Raw genomic sequence first — 18,054 nt, forward strand, 5'->3', positions numbered from 1 at the left:
TCACAGCAACATGTGAGTTACTGAACGATTCAGCGTTTGAATGAATCGTTTGAATGAACGACTCAATGACTCACTCATTAAAACGGCCACCTGCTACCTACTGGAGGTTTGGTTTGATGTTTAAACATTATTGGTCTATCCAAAAATACAAATTTCAAAACATTATTTAATGCAAATTAAATTTTTCAGTGTAAATTATTTAATGTGATTGGTAACAGCCCTTATAGTGTCTTATTTTAAATTAATGTATAGATCAAATTTTACAATATAAAATGAAACCTGAAGCATAGCCTATATTTAATAAGATTAGAGGGGAAATGCCCTTTATATAAAGTAAAAAATAATAATTAAAAAATTCACAAATATGCAGATTTAAATATGTCAAAGCTGATTGAATACTGGTCAGCATATTGCTTCAGAATAAATTATATTTAAAACACACACACACACACAAAATATCAAACTTTTTTCCGGACAAGCACATGAAGATGCTTAATGTCAAGCCCTGTATCCATTATAAAAATAATCCAGAAGGCTCCGGGGGGTTAATAAAGGCTTCTGGCGGACCGCCTTCAACTTACGAAATAAGTGTAATGCCTCTCGAAATTCAAAAGGTTTACGCCACGTCCGACGTCATTGTCGCGGCAATTACGTTTTTTTTACACCATGTCCGATGCCGTCGCTGCGCCAGTTGCGTTTTTCTTCCCCTCTACATCCGACGACATCGCCGTGCCAGTTACACTTTTTCCGTAACTTTAATACGGAAGGCCGTCGCGCCAGAAGCTACATATTTTACATTATAACTTTTTACATTACAAACCCATCGATTCACATCAGAATGTCTTTATTAACCCCCCTGGAGCCATGTGGATTACTTTTACAATGGATGGATGCACTTTTTTCTGGGCTTAAAAATTTGGACTGCCATTCACTGCCATTTATAATGCTTTAGATTTTTTTTAAATATAACTCCGATTGTATTCGTCTGGAATACACCTAGTATGGCTTGAGGGTGAGTAAATCATGAGGTAATTTTCCTTTTTGGGTGAACTTACCCTTTAATAGTTATTTATTTTACCTGTATCGATTCAAACTCACATTTAATAATTTTCAAGGAGTTTCATGAAACTTATCTGTATCTGATGGCGATCTGAGAGAGAGACCATGCAGTGAAGCGAGATGTAGTTTCATCCGATCCATAAACCAGTTCAGTTTCTTGTCAAGGAGCAATAGATAAAAACATAAATATAAAAAAAACACATTTTATAGGCTTATTGACAACATGTTGCAATGTTTACACTGTACAATGAGTGATTTAATTAGGGCTGAATACTTCAAATTTCACAATTTGATATTATTTAAATTCATAAAGTTAATATTTACCAGAAATTGCAGCAAATATAGTGAAACTGCTGTCCACCTCCAACCATTCGAACAAATAGACGGCGCGAGTTGTTGAGAGCTCCATGAACCCCGCGAGGTAAAAGCGTGTAACGTTAGGAACTCTGTATTTCAACGGCTCTGGGAACACAACACACACACACACACACACACACACACACACACACACACACACACACAAATATAATTATAAAACAATATAATGTCATAAATACACTTTGTAGATGAGGTTAAACACGTAACTTACTTTGTGTTATCTTGGTTGAAAGTAAACTCCATGTCTGCACTGTACGGTGAGTCATGTCCCCTGAGAGAAAAATTTTGGCTCGTTTAAACGCGCACAGCATATAAGTTACATATTGGTATAAATAAATAAATTATGAAAAACAAATGGTAAATGAGATAAAACACTTACTTTATAATATTTCCCTGTGAAAAAGTTCTCTCGCCTCAGTCGCCTGTTTCTATCCTCCGCTCTGCACCGCGAGTCAAAGAAGATATCTCTAAGTTTAGGTGCGCACGGACACACACACACACACACACATACCATCCTACCATAATATAATGTTATAAACTTCATACTGTTAATGAGATAAAACACTATGCCGGTGTAAACACTAACTTACTCATTTGCTCAGCATTGCGATTGAAGGGAAATGGCGTCTGGTCTGTCAGTCGGTGGGGGAGGGGATACGGGGGCGCGCGCATACAGCACGTGCCTTTCCTGGCTGTACATAATTATCCTCTCCGCCAGATGGCGCTGTTTTCACTAGCCGTGTTAATACAAAAACTCTTTACTCATTGACTCCTTGAATTAAGACTTGGTTTATATGGTGTGGAATGGTACGTATTAAATACGGTAAGTTAAATAAATGTGCTCATATCTATATAATTAGAGTGTTGTATATAAATCAGCTGCACATAGTAGATTAGGTTTAGTTTACTGTAGTTAAATAAATAGACTAAAGTATAATTGGAGTAAAATCCAGAACAGTTCAACTAATGTTTTTTAGTTAAAACAACAATTATACTTGTTCATTCAACAGAAAATCTAGTGTAGTTATTTCAACATATGTTTTTGAGTTAAAACAACAATTATACTTGTTCACTTAACTTTCAGTCTAGTTGAGGACAAGAAAACTTAAAATGCCTTGTTGTCTGGACAATCTAGTTATCTCTACTGAAAAAAAATTGTTGAAATAACAAAATCGCAAAACATTTTTTTACAGTGTACTCGCGAGCCGTGTGTTTGTATAACAATCGCTCCAGCGCCCGTGCTCAGCTCCACAACACTCGGTCCTGCTCTGCTTTACACTACAGTAATGTTAATAACCGCATCTATGGACATGATTTCTACCCGAGTCCTATTTTCCACCGGCTGTGAGGTGAAGACCACATGTCCCAAGATGCTGCGCTCACACTTGGCGTCATCAAACTACGCCTATGTTTAGAATAGGCGCCCTCCAGTGGACGGAAAGTTGCATAGTGCTCCTTTAATGACTATCTATTGGTCCAAAAATCACAAGAACTACGGCTTTATTCAGACATTAGGGTGAGTCATTAATGACATAAATTAAATTTTTGGGTGAACTAACCCTTTAAAATAATCAAGTAAATAATCTTTGTGTAATTGGAAAAAGTAAAGTTATGTGAACTTGGCAATTCCACATTAACTTTTTTTTTTTTTTTTTTTCAATTATGCATGACGTTTATTTGTATGATCATTTTAAGCCAACCGGTTTCCTCAATATTTTTAGTTAAGTCAGCTGATCACTTTTTACAATGTGTTTTTTGGTTGGTGATACCATGGTATTCTTTGAAGTACATTACAGTACAATATTAAACCTTGCGAAACTCATATCATGGTAAAGTGATGGTATCAAATGGTAATACTATGGTATTCTGAACTAGACCATGGTACTAAAATGCATGGTCATCCATGCTATTATTAGTACTCCATAGTATTAAAAAACTGTGTATTATAAGAAAACATAGTATTATAAAATGTTACTGTGAAGTACTGTAGCACTTAAAAATGGTAATCAAACAGCAATATTTTGCAAATATTATGTCTGTGAAATTGATTATACAGCTGTAGTTGAATACATAGCTTGAGAATCCTCTAAAACACAGGGCTTTTGTGGGCTATGACGAGCCCAGGCTAAAGAGCTAACAATCTAGAGCAGACAAACACAGTGGACCTCACATGACCAGGCCTTCTGCTTTCGAACACAGATCCATCACAGCTGGGAATGTGGAAACAAGGCATCATGACGCAATTGTTTTGGCTTTAAGGGTTTATTGAATACAGCAAGCTATGAGAGAGTAGTTCTATGTAAGTTGTGATGTGTGGGAAAAAAATGATCTAAACGTCATTAAATAAGATACATTTGATTTGAGAAATTGCATTACATATTAGGTACTTTTTCTGAGAAAAGACAGGACCATTCAAAAGTTTTGGGTCCATTTTTTTTCTATTGGAATGAAATACATGTCAGCAAGTGCTCATTAAAATGATCAAAAGTGACAGTAAAGTGACTTAATGACTTAATTTATCTATCAAGACTTCCACAAAATATTAAGTAGTATAATTGTTTTCAACATTGAGCAACAAATTGTCCCATTAGAATAATTTTTGAAGGATCATGTGACACTGAAGACTGAAGAGTAATGATGCGGAACATCATAATGTTACATTTTATACATTCAAATGGAACACTTTTTAAAATTGGAATAATATTTCAGAATGTTGCTGTTTTTACTATATTTTTGATTAAATAATGCAGCCTTGGTGAGCATAAGATATTTATTTTAATATATTTACAATCTCACAGACCACAAATTTTGAACACTATTGAATAGTTATTATTCTGTAATACATTTCACATCATTATATCACTAATTTGTGTATTTGATAAGAATATTGTATACAAAAAAAAAAAAAATCCAAAAAACCTGGAAGATTTATAAATATTTCTTTATTGTATGCTATATTTTTCAAATGTCCCGGTTTAAAAAACATCATCATCATCAACCCGATTTTAAATGTGATCTCAGACCTTCGGACCCCACAAAATTCTCTGAAAACAAGTATTATTAACTTGCACACTTTTTATTGACAAATAAGTGTATCTCTGAATCTGTTCTTCTGTTTCATGTGGATTTTAAGTTCCCCAAAGCAGAATATAACTGGATTTTTTACAAAAAGCACAATGAGAGCAACAAGCTCCAGTTATATTTTTAACCATAGTCTGAGCTCTCGAGAGAATAAGTTATCTTCTCTGAATCTGTCCCCCAGTGTTGTGAAATAGCTCAGTGGAACTCTAACTGTATATGACTGGATTTTGCCCTTGTAAATATTGCTAAATACACTTACAATTTTTTAAAGGTGCCATGAACTGGCTTTTAAATTTGTTTTATATTGTTGTCTGAGGTAAACTAATGACGTTTGGATGGTTTTTACATTCAAAAACATCATAACTAATAAGTAATAGTCTATTTTCTACTCTGGTTTTGAGGCTCTCTCCTGATCGCTGGGTTTTGATGGGCGTGTCGTACTGGAGACTTGGAAGTAAACGCCCACGGCTAGGATTGGAGAAGATTTGCATATTTAAAGGGTTACTTCAGCGATTAACATAATGGCTTTGTATCAGTAGAAACCCTGGAGTATATTCAAATGATTGTGCTTTCCCCCCTCATATCCCCCTGAGACAAGATATTTATGCATTTTATTTCTGGAAAAATACCTCAGATGATGCAATTTGACAATATTTGCTATCTTCTGCATGTTCATTGCTCTTGTAGCTCCACAAGTCAGTGGGCGGTAGGCCTGACACGATAACAAATTTTGCTGGACGATAAATTGGCCAAGAAATGATTGTGATAAACGATAATATTGTCGTTCTGAGACCATTTTCATTTAAAATAATGTTAATGGCACAAAAATGCAGGTACGCCTTTTCAAAGATCAATAAACTTTAATTTCTAAAGACTATTTAACACAAAAAATTGAAAACATTTTAAATAACCACAATAAATGAACAAAACAACCAAAAACAATAAAAGCATGGACTCTCAGTCTGTTTAAAAAAATGCATTTAAATAAGTACCAAAAACAACAAATAAAATGGATGAAAACTGCAACGGATGATTGTGTTTTAGGTGAATATTAGGGGCGGCGCGGTTTACAAAACCAACGGTTCGGTTCGTATCACGGATTTAGGCTCACGGTTTTCCATTCTGTACGGTTCTTGTTGTTTTTGTTTCTTTTAATCCAGAAATGTACTTCAGCATATGATATATTAATTATCCACAATTTAGGATACAGCATTAAAAAAAAATTGTTATATCACAGCCTAATCATGCACAAACTGAACTTGACCATCTCTGAGGAAAGTGATATTTTGATACAGCAAGAGAGAAGACATTGATGACATGCTTTTCATTTATTTGGCAAAAAAGGAGAATGTGTATTGCTATCTCTACAGGAACTTATGTGCCTTTTTAGCTCACAAAGATTGAACTGAAGAATTAACTTGCGTTTATCAAACTTCAGTGTAGCTTTAAGCCTCGTTTATACACGTCCGCTCGAGCGCGAGGGTGCGTGCGGCAAAAATGACGTTGATGCGGAGTGCGCGAGACCCCATTTCGTTTTGGCGTTGTGCACATCAAATTTCGTAACTTTGCATGTGGCTCCGCAACCGAAGAGCCATGAGTTCCAGACGAATCTGCTGGCCGAAAATGACGTCTCATCATGCCGCACCCGGTCTGCGCGTCGGATATAAACACCTCCCCAAACGGACGAGGCGCGCGCAGTCAACGAGAGAGACGAGGAAAACAAAAAAGCATGCAAATGGCAATTATCGCGGCTGGAAAAATTATCAAGCTCATTTTTTTTATTGTGCGATTAATTGATTTATCGACTATCGTGACAGGCCTAGTGGGCGGGGCTACAAAAGCAGTGTACACATCTATCTGTAGAGGCGCCGTTTCCCCCTTCTAATACGTCATTGATTTGAGAGCCTCGTTTTCTCGGACTGGTGTCTAGAAAATCTTCTCTTTGACTAACAAGGAAGTTTTAAGTTCCGAAACTTACAGGATATTCTTATATCACCATGACCTTTTATATATCAATGGCTCAAGGGAAAGTTTACTTCTCAATTCAACACCACTTAATGTTTAATGTGAACGATTTCACGCAGCTTTTTCTCCATATCGTGACTAAAAAGTTAAGTTGTTTAAGGGCTCATATATATATATATATATATATATGTATTTTTATTGAATAGATCAGCCTTGATGAGCATAAGAGACTTCTGACTCTGAAGTAAAATATATGAAATACAATAAAAACCGTGATATTGACATGTGATAATATCATCTGATGTCTGGGAATATGTCATGACATAAAATAACTTTTCAAAAGATCAGGTTCTCAAAATTCAGTCAAAAGCCACAAAATTAGTGAAGCCTCCTTGAGAAAGATAACTTTGTATCTCATAAGAAACCTTTTTTATTAGTCGCCCAATGGTATGACATCAGCTTGATTTAAAGGGTTTTTCCATGCAATCAGCATACTTCCTCAACCATTTTAGATAAACAGATATGACAGTAAACCATTTAAGTTTAATTAAGTCTAATTTAGTCTGGACTATGCTGAACTACTTTTGAGGGAGGTTTGGTCCAATCATTTTTCATTTCTGTCCAAGAAAAATGTTTCAGTTGGTTTCTGTTTTGTTACTCCAAAACTCTTGATCAGATTTTTTTCTTTTTCTGACATATTCCAGAAGTTCCTTCTAATTATCAGGAATCGGGGATACATGTGTAATCTGCTCCCTAGGGTGTCTGATTCAGAGCTGAAATTAATAACGTGAGGCGATAAGATGGGAACAGATAAAAGGATTACATTAGATACTGTTGCCGACATTAACCTCTAGCTATTGTAACATTAGCTAAACCGCTAATTCTATTAAGCCCTTTGTTTTGGGATTTGGGTGCCAAATAGATTCTGGCATATGTGCCATGGAGCCCTCATTAGGATGCAAAGGCTGGATGGCAAGTAAAATACAGGCCTAGAGATTCTGTGGGTGTTTGGTTTTGAGAGATTGAAACCTCTGAAAGTTTCAGAGGTTTAAAATCTTAAACCTACAATGTTCGGCACAAATTAGTAGGGTAGTGTTTGGAAAGTACGACTAATTTCTGTGAAATTTGGTTCCGTTGGACAGTTCCACAAATGATTCAGCTATTCTCATGTGGTCCAGTTCAGTCTAATGTAGATTAAGATGTCACATAAGGTCACACGGTTGCCAAGGGCACTTTACTTACACATTAAATATGTATATTACATATGATACTATGCTGAAGCACTTAGATTACCCCTTGAACTTAACCTAAAATATAATAGATAAAGAATTTAGTAATAATAAGAAATATAGGAGGTACAAAAATAAAGGAGAAGTAGGGAATGCTGGAAGAATTTTCACAAAAGTGAGGTAAACATTTACTTATCCTTGAAATATGATTTATATGAACATGCTTTTCCAATTTACATTTACATTCTATTTATATATTAAATTTACAAAACAGTGTTGCAGCAAGATAAATATATAATAGGGTATTTGTGCCTTAAGCATAGAATGTAGTACACTGTAATGCAACCTATTTTGCTCATTTATAATGATTTACATGAAAAATAAACAATACTAAAAGCCCTATCCTGACTGAAAAGGTATTTTAATAATTTGGTGTTCATATCAAGTACACGCTCAGCAAAAAGGTACAAAAACTGTGGCTGTACCCTTTCAAAAGACACTGAAATGCACACTTAAAAGAATAGTTTGAAAAACTATGAAAAATTAAAATTATCCTATAATAAATGTACTCAGCCTCAAGCTATGTGACTTTCTTATTTCAGCTGAACACAATCAGAGTTATATTAAATAATATCCTGGCTCTTCCCAGCCTTGTAATGGGATTGAATAATGGCAGAGTTTATGAGGCTCCATCCATCCACTATAAAGTCCATCGACTCCAGTGGGTTAATAAAGGCATTCTAAAACAAAATGTAACATTTTTTTTTAAATATTTTGTACGAAAAAATATCCATATTTAAAACTTTATAAACTAAAATCCCTAACTTCCGGCAACATACTCGGAGGGTGACCTCTGATCCAGCGTAGGACGTATAAGATCCTCTTCTCGTATTTTGAAACCTTCCAACATTTTTCTTTAAGGGGGGGGGGGGGGGGGGTGAAATGCTGTTTCATGCATACTGAGCTTTTTACACTGTTAAAGACTTAGATTCCCATCCTAAACATAGACAAAGTTTCAAAAACTAATGTTGGACGTTTGATGGAGTATTTCGGTGTTAAAAATACTCCTTCCGGTTTCTCACAAGTTTCGGAGAGTTTTTTTCGAGAATGGGTCGGCTTGACGTTAATAGATCGGAAGGTCCTTGTATGGGCCGTACGGGCTCTTCTCCCGGAAGGGTGCGCGCGCGCGCGCGACTAGAGCGAGAGAGCGGAAATCACGCCCGTAAACACTCAGGTGCAAATCCAGTTGATCCAGGCGCCGCGCTCCACTTTATTCCTATGGGTGACTTCAACGCTTCAGCACAGCATTCCGGGAAGGCAGAGCTGCATTTGACCCGATTTGAACGCAGAAATGACGGGAAGCTTCACAACATCGCTTCAGTCGCGTCGCAAAAGTGGATCTCCACCGTTCACTGCTGTCACAGGACTTCACCAAATCATACCAAAGAAGTGTGTTTTTGACGGAGCGGTCCCAGCGATAAAGGTTCGGTCCTGCTTTGGAAGCAGCCGGTGAGTAAAACTGCTTCAAATGTCTGTGCTGTTGGCTACCGTCGCGTGAGTAAACATCAGTAAACAACACAATCGCGTACTTCGTCATTCAAATGCGCTAACGGACTCTATTGTTGTTCTATGTACACTAGTCTGACGTGCAAAACCGTTTTGCTTGCTACTGCTAAGGTTTAGTCGCATACAACAGTCCATAAACCGAATCATGTCCTCATAAACTGAGAGTAAAGACACACAAATGTTGACAGGCCACTAAATACAGTAACTTACATACCACAGAGACGGACGTCCTGCTGTTGCCGTTTCTCCTGTTCAATTTATTTCAGCCTCCGAATGATTCTGGATCATTATCTGTGATAGCCATGAGTTTCTCCACGCTTGAGGACGTCACCGCTTTTCACGCTTGTCATTCTTTAGCTCCGCCCACACGATACACCTCCAGGCGCTCGTTTTTTTCCGGAAAGACTCGGTACAGCCCATATTTCTTTTATAAATATAATAAAACTAAAGACTTTTCGGAGATATGAAGGATGCAATACTACTCTATAGGTACTCAAGATTGACATGACTGAAACTGAGTGTTTCACCCCCTTTAAAACTCCTCATTTTAGACTTCTAATTTGTGACTGCCGTTTTGTTTTGCTCTATTCTCTGCACTTCTCAATTCTCACCTAAGCTTACACTACACCTACGCCATAAGTATGGATTACTTTTCAGATGGATGCGTTTTTTAGCTTCAAAATATTATTTAATGTAATACCAAATGTGTTCGGCTGAAAGATGAAAGTCATACACCCGGCTTGAGTGTAAGTAAATTATAGTATACGTTTAAGTTTTGGGTGAAAGGTGACAGCTTTTGTACCCCTTTTTTACATGAGAGTGTATGAACTGCCCAGGCCAATTCAGTGAGCAAATAACACATTTGCAAATTGGTTCAGTCAATTAATTTGATTCATGAAAATAATAATAATTTTTAGATTGTTAAAAAAAACAATCCTTTGGTCTTCAAAGCTCCAAGTGTAGGTCCGCTGTCAGAAATGAATCCGAGCCATATATTGGTCAAACAAACTCTCTCTATCCTGCGCTGAATCACAGTTGCTCAGAGGCTTTAATGTGCAGCATTATTGTTCTATCTTTTCCTTCTCTCACACTCTCTTCTCCCGTCCTCACTTTCCATCCTCCCCGGAGCTTCCTGTGCATCTACACACATCCTTCTCACATTCACTCCATTTGTCTATTCTCTGTATTTCTTTCATTTTATTCTCTCTTGTTCTTCTCTTCTCTCCTCATTAAAGAGTGTGTGCTTGAGTAGGCCTAATCCTTCATGTATCAAACTCTGCCAGGTCTCCCTGAAGTCTGGTGTGTGTGTGTGTGTGTGTGTGTGTGTGTGTGTGTGTGTGTGTGTGTGTGTGTGTGTAAGGTATGTAGGAGTTTGAAAGTCTTTTTACCTCAGTCCAGTCCAGTTATTTATGTCTCAACGTGTGAAATAAAATTTCTTCCTCCCTTGGTGCTGCTGGATTTAACTTTACAGCGAAGTATATGTGCATATTAATATCTAGAGCAAAGTGAATCTGCTACCCATGTGACACCTTTCCCAGTCATATTACTACAGTTCAACAAACAAAAAGTTAATATTGAGTAACTTAGATTTCAGACACAATATTGCCATATATGCTCTATTTTTGCTCCACCGACAAAGCCACAAAATGAACTCATGCTCATCTTCTAGCAACACAAACACAACATGGCGTTTCATTCCTGAATGAATCTGTGCTTTTTGAACGAATCATTTGAGTTAATGATTCAATAAAGACAATGAATGGGTTGCGTCCAAAACTCCATACTCTTTTGAGAAGGTTCTTATTTTGTTCTTACTTTTTGACCTCTCAAAATGTATGTTCTAATGTATTATATTAGCCATGTTGTCATTATCATGTGACATACCAGCGTCAGTTGCATTGCTTCACTGCCATTCACAAATCCTCTCCTGTGGACTCATGGGATAGGAAAGTGTCCGTTTTATGCTCACTTCAGAATCTTGCCGCAAAGAGATATGTAATCATCCAGGTACTTTTTTGTGTACTCTTCATGAGTCCTGTGAATTCGGGCATTCAGTAGGTTTTCACCTACGAAGTATGCGATTTCAGTTGCAGCCATGGTTTCTCATTGAATCGGTATGTTTAAATGACTCATTTGGGTGGATCTTTCAATTACTCATTTATAAAGTAAGTCTGGTGTTTTGTTCCTCAATGAATCTGTGTTGGAGTGAACAATTCAGTGACTCACTATTTCAATAAATCATTACAGTCACTCAGTTGTTGTTTTTTCTGGATGAATCAATGGGTCTGAATCAGTTGAGTGATCAGTTGCATGGTTCAATCGTCTAAAAACGGTAATTTGTTGCCATTGACTGGAGTAACGTAAATGATGTCAGAAAGTCATCTATTGTTATTATAATTAGAAAATTAACTGCACATCTATAAAAGCTTGAATCTTAATCAGATTGTTATATTTATCTATAATCATATTGAAATGCATTGAACATTAGATTTTTGTTCTTACATGCATATTAATCCTAATCAAGAATTCAAACTTTGTGTTAAAGCTAGTTTCATCCAGGTTTAATAGGGGTGAGCAATATAACCAAAATCTTTTATTACGATATGTGTAATTAACAACAGATTTCACACGCTTTATTAGCTGCAGCTTCATGTCGCGGGTCTCTCAGACGGCGCTGAGAAAGAAAAGGTCTCTCCGAGAGCATGAGCATTTGCTGAAAAGAGTTCGCTTTTGATGCTTCAAACCTTCAAAAAATGCTTAAAAACCAGCATGCAAACCATACGCTTTTGTGGCCGCGCCGCACAGCAATGACACAGGTGCAAAACCGCGATAAAAAGACTACTAAAAAAACAAAAAAGTATCTCCCACCCCATAAAGTTTAATATAGTGGACAATGGAGTGCACTCTTATCAGGCTGAACACATCTGCAGCTCAGCGTTAACTGCACTAATGTCATCTGGGGTTACTTGTCTGTTTCGATTTGAATTTAAAAGTTTAATTTCCAGTGTAATACAAATGTATTCGCATCCCTTTCTGAGCGGCTCTCAGTTGATAATAAAGGAATTCATGCGATTGCAAGTTTTTCATTATCCGATCGCACTGAAGGTTTTGATTGAAGATTGTTCAGGACCGGTTACTTCACAGAAGTCATTACAATATACAGTTACTGACATTCAGCTTTGTGGAACTGTGTCAAAGTTGCATGGCACAGCTGTGGCAATGTCTCATGCAGCCTGATGCGGTCAGGACAGAAAGAAGTTACATTCACAGAAATCAAATGTCATGCGGACTGTATTTACGTTAACACCTAAACAAAAACTAGTTTTACCTGAAATTAGAATTCCTTTTAATCCACACAAGCACATGTCAGGTTTCTTTGCATTACTTTCCCCCTAAATAAATCCCATGCTTTGACATCAGAGGGGTGGAGGTTTCTGATAATAAAAAAGTGTGAATATTGTGAAAGATGTCTTTGACCTCATGTGGTCTACGGTCTGTAGCGAAGCACGATGGGTATTATGCAATAATCATACCAAAATGTATCATCCCACGTCCTTGGACCTCATGGGAAACTGACAAAGACTTATTTATAATTATCTATTTTTATCATTATTATGTGTGACACAAAACAATTCAGGGCATGTTCTTTGGTTACATGAGTCAGTGTAGATATGCTTCAGCTGTTTTTTCATTTCTTTGTCTCTGTCTTGTAGGTGTCTCTGAGCACTGAATGTGTTCGTGCCGTCATGAGGCTGACGTACTGTCCTCACTGTACCGGCGTGACCTTTGCCAAGCCCTGCTCAAATTACTGTAAGAATGTCATGAAGGGCTGCCTCGCTAATCAAGCGGATCTGGACTCTGAGTGGAGGAATCTGGCAGGTAGGCGGTGCCAAGATAAGCCCTGTCCAAAATGGCACTCTAAACTCTTGCGGTCTTTCTACGAGTCCTCACTTCCGTGATGTGTCACCACTTTGACTCTCGGGTAGAAGTCTGCTGTGGATCTCGCTGCATATCCTGATTGTTCCTGGAACAACATTCCAATCAACCAATCCGATTTAAGAGACAAGTTTACAGTTTATGTCAAGTTTAGTCTTTCAAACAGGGTTAAGTGCTTCTACATCAGTGTTATTCACTATTATTTCCCTCTGATTTTAGAGATAACTTATGTTTAGGTTTAGGGATATGGTTAGGATTAAATTTTCAGACTGGAATGTTGACCCAGGAACTCAAGCTGTACAAGCTTGCTTTGGTGCAGGCTGGGCAAAAGTGTGCATCGAGGACACATATCAACCACAAATTGGGGTGCTCACACCCTAAAATGATTACAGTCTTTTAGACTTCATGGACATGTGCACGTGGCGGCCATTTTAAGACCGTAAGTGCATCTAAAGTGTGCTATTAGGGACAGGGCCTTAAAATGCAAAAGTAAAAAACTCCATTAATTTTTTTTCAGGGGGATTGATTTGAACTTTCAAACTTTTTAAGACAGACATGTGTCAAGCTCTAAGGTTAACTAACAGTCGATGGACTTTTCCTTTTTTGAAGCCATCAGTTCTCATTCAGCTTATTTTTTTAAATAATCGTGTTTAACAGTGAAATTCTTAGTGAAAAAAAGCTGTGAAGAAAATGCTACCAATCCCAATCAGAGAGTCGCTGCGAGCCAATTGCACCAAAGGAGAGTGGCATGGAACGCTCTCTCCCATGAAGCATGAAAACGAGTCGGTCTCGAAAGAGCAAATTTAAAGCTAGGGTAGGCAACTTTCAGAGAGGCTAGCAATAGCAAGTTGGCTTTGGAGGCATAAGATCCCACCCTCCCTTCAGAGCATCTCTAAAGCCACATCTCCTTTAAAACACATGAAGGTGTAAAGCAGAGTTTGCAAAGTGTCATGAGACAAGAGATGGCGTTAAACTATACCTCATGTCTCAAAGCACATAACATTACAATATTACTTATTAAAGCTAAGTACACAGTTTTTAAACTTTGTCTTTTTTATCCGTTTTCAAAATAACCCCATTATTTACAATCAGGGTTATGTTAACTTTGTAAAGGCAGTGAATGGCAGCCCAAAATTTTAAGCCCCAAAAAGTGCATCCATCCATTATAAAAATAATCCATACAGCTCCAGAGGGGGTTAATAAAGGCCTTTTTTTTTTTTTTACACAAACCCAGCGATTCGCTTCAGAAGGCCTTTATTAACACCCTGGAGCCATATGGACTACTTTTATAATGGATGGATGCACTTATTTGTGCTTCAAATTTTGTGCTGCCATTATAATGCTTGGAAGAGCCAAGGCATTTTTTTAAAGGTGTCATGAACTGGCTTTTTTTATTTTTTTTTATGCTGTTGTCTGAGGTCAACTAATGATGTCTGTATGGTTTTTACATTCAAAAACAGAATAACTAATAAGTAATAGTCTATTTTCTATACTGGTTATGAGGCTCTCTCCTGAAACAAACACAATGATTTATTTCTCATCCACCCACGTTTGATTGGACTATTATTTTTGTATTACATGGCCCGCCCGATTGGTTGATATAAGCACAAACCGCGCGTGTGCGCCCTTCAGAGAGAGTGAACAGTGCAGATCAAGAATGGACTATTATTTCACTATTTGAAATTGATCGGCCTACCGACAGGCTTCCATTTTTGTAGCCCGTCTGGAAAACACATAGCCCCGGGACGTTGGGCTTTGTGAGCCCTGGCCCATACATGTCTGAGTCCAGCATGCTAAAAGTATGTTTCTGTTAAACACGTACACATACTCAAAACATTCTATTACAATGCAATACTATTACATAAAAAACACGTTTTACTCACATAAGTGTGTTGCACAATTCCTGTCGGATCCAATATAGAAGAAACAGCATTGTATTTAATCTCAATATGTCGGCAAATCCAGCATGGAGTTTTTTTTACAAACGATTCCGCAGTGAAATGAAGCGAACACATGTATTTCTTTCCTATGTGAGCTGGAACTACCTTAAAGCTACACTGTCTAACTTTTTTGGTTTATTCTTAGCTAAAAACACTTAGTTCTTTCAAAAATATATGCGCTCATTAATGTATATTTACTTCTTTCACGCAATAAAGTATTATCGTAAGTTTATAATATGCTATTGAAAATACATACGGGTGAGGGGTTCGAATGCTGGTCGCCATGTTGCTCCTCCATCTTGAAAGTACATTTGCCAAAGAGGGACATACCCATAAATTCAAGCTTCGACTTTGCGTTTTAACACTCGATGGCATCGTGTCGAATGTGAAGAGGGGGACAGCCGTGTTAATCTTGGACTAAATTGGCCACCGTAGGAGTTCAAACGAAATCGGAATTGAGAGGATCAGAAACTATTATTCACTGGATGGTCATATACCTTTACATTGCTAGATAAGGGAAAATATCACACAGTGTAGCTTTAAAAATAAATGAAGGACATGACATAGTCATCTGACAGCATGTCAACATGATTCTGTGTTTGTGTGTAGATGCTATGCTGGAAGTAGTTGACAAACTGAGTCGACCTTACAGTGTGGATTCGGTGGTTCTGTCTCTACCGAAACGCATCGCTGAAGCTATTCTCTACATGCAAGACAACCTTAACACGTTTAACAATAAGGTCAGTGCTGAAGTGTAAACTTTTTTGTAAAGACTTAACCTTTTATATATCATGAATTCAGATATCTTGAACCAAAGTTAACCAGAACCCTGTGCCGAAACCCATGCCATGATTTCTTGTTCTTCAGGTGCTTCAGGCATGTGGATCTCCTGCTCAGAGCTCCGTCATTGAGGACGAGATCAAGCGAGGGAGAAACACAGCAGAAGAAGTCAGCAGCACCCCAGGAGCCCAGCTGGAGAAACTGGTAAGTGTGATTTCACAGTAAAAAGACACACACCACAGCCTGCATGTGGACCCTTTAAGAATTAAGGCCTTATACTATATAAAAAAAGTATAAATTATAAATCAGATGACAGAAGGCATGTTGTACGTTACATACAACAGTTTTTTTCTGCAACGTTATGATCATGTTGATAATTTAAAGGCCTTAAAAATGTGTGTATCAAATATGATACAGTAGCAAGCTCAATAATATGCGAAATGATTCATGTTTGCATAAGTGGAATTATAATAATTTTGTAAATGCATAAACAGTTGTAGAAGTGTTATTTTCTTATGCATTCATCTATTATTTATTTTTGTAATAATAATTAGTTTTTGTTGCCATATGCCATATTTGTGAGATCACATTTTCTTTCTCTCAGTTATCCGATGTGTCCAGAATGTTGAGGGATATGATGCAATACTGGGTCCATTTGCCCAGAAAACTGTGTGTGGATCGTGAGTCTGGACCGAGTGATGTGGACAGATGTTGGAATGGAATTAAGGTGGACAGGTAACTACACATGAACATCTCACTCAACCTCTCTTTTAATAGAAAGACAACTGTAGATTACTCTCTGTAGATTATTTTAGCATACAACATCTGCAGCTTTTTATAAGATGAGGAGCACAGATATTATCATCAATGGCAAAATGTTCCCTCAGGTTTTAGCTTGTCTGTGATGTCGCCTCTCAAACAGATTGCGTGCTTCTTTCTTATTGCGCTGTGCTCCGTCAGGTATTTGCCGGAAGTGATGGGAGACGGGTTGGCCAGTCAGATCAATAATCCTGAGGTGGAGATCGACATCACTAAACCAGACATGACTGTACGCAAGCAGATCATGCAGCTTAAGATAATGATCAACCGACTGAAGTATGCCGTCAATGGAAATGATGTGGACTTCCAGGACACCAGTAAGTACTGTCTACACACTGCCGTTCAAATGTTTGTGGTAGGTAAGAGAAAAAAAAAACATACTATTATTTACCATGAGATAAATTTAGAATGTTACAATAAGCTATTTTCAAATAAATGCTGTTCCTTCTATTAAAGAATCCTAGAAAACCAGCATACAAGTATATTAAGCTGTAGTCATTTGCCTCCATAGTATTATCTAGCACCCAACAAAACTAGGATGACAGCATTAATGTTGAAGACATAATATAAGCTACTAATAAAACCAAACTAATAAACCCCAAAAAACTGAAAACTGCTTATTTTGCTACATGGGATACTAACTGATTGATGTTGTGATTTGCTTTTTGAAATGCCTTTACAAAAATAAGTGTAATTTAACTTAATTTTATTAAGTGTACTTAAATAAAGTTCAAGTATATTTTTAAGCATACTTTATGTAGTAAGTATACTAATATCAATGTACTAGTATACTTGTAAGTGTACGGTTTCAATAAACTAAATTAGCCCACTTTTTACTATATAAAAGTATACTTTTATTAGTAAGTATTTAATAGGCTAAACAAAAGAGTAAACATAACTACAAGCCAAGTATACTTAGAATACAATTATATTAAGAATATCAGAATATCTTGATCAAAAGATTGAGTAAAAGTATAGGCCAAATATACTTACTTTTCTGTCAGTATAGGCCAAGTATACTTAAGTGCAATTTTAAAGGGTTAGTTCGCACAAATTTTTTAATTCTTTCATTAATTACTCACCCGCATGTCGTAAGACCTTTGTTCATTTTTGGAACACAAATGAAGAAATTTTTGCTGAAATCCGATGGCTCAGACAGGCCTTCATTGACACCAATGTCATTTCCTCTCTAAAGGCACTAAAGAAGTCGTTACAAAGTCCATCTTACTACAATGATTCTACAATCATTTTATGAAGCGCCGAGAATAGTTTTGGTAGAATAGTAATGGCTGATTTTAAAA

General features: G+C 37.0%; 1 protein-coding gene and 1 long non-coding RNA gene across 2 annotated transcripts in view; one reads left to right on the top strand and one right to left on the bottom strand.

Moving 5' to 3' along the window:
• gpc1b (glypican 1b) overlaps positions 1-18,054 on the top strand; it is a 108,418-nt gene that overhangs the window by 87,034 nt on the left and 3,330 nt on the right. Inside the window, exons 4-8 of the mRNA XM_067452661.1 lie at positions 12,992-13,157; positions 15,764-15,894; positions 16,022-16,138; positions 16,539-16,669; positions 16,895-17,070. Of these exons, the coding sequence (XP_067308762.1) occupies positions 12,992-13,157; positions 15,764-15,894; positions 16,022-16,138; positions 16,539-16,669; positions 16,895-17,070 (721 nt within the window). The remainder of the gene's footprint in view (positions 1-12,991; positions 13,158-15,763; positions 15,895-16,021; positions 16,139-16,538; positions 16,670-16,894; positions 17,071-18,054) is intronic.
• Positions 133-2,015, bottom strand: LOC137089161 (uncharacterized). The gene is made up of 4 exons (XR_010907642.1): positions 1,817-2,015; positions 1,649-1,708; positions 1,384-1,521; positions 133-1,215 (listed from the first exon to the last, which is right to left on the bottom strand). It is a non-coding gene; the product is annotated as an uncharacterized lncRNA (long non-coding RNA).

The sequence above is a fragment of the Pseudorasbora parva genome, chromosome 9, assembly GCF_024679245.1.
Source record: "Pseudorasbora parva isolate DD20220531a chromosome 9, ASM2467924v1, whole genome shotgun sequence".
Lineage (NCBI taxonomy): Eukaryota > Metazoa > Chordata > Actinopteri > Cypriniformes > Gobionidae > Pseudorasbora > Pseudorasbora parva.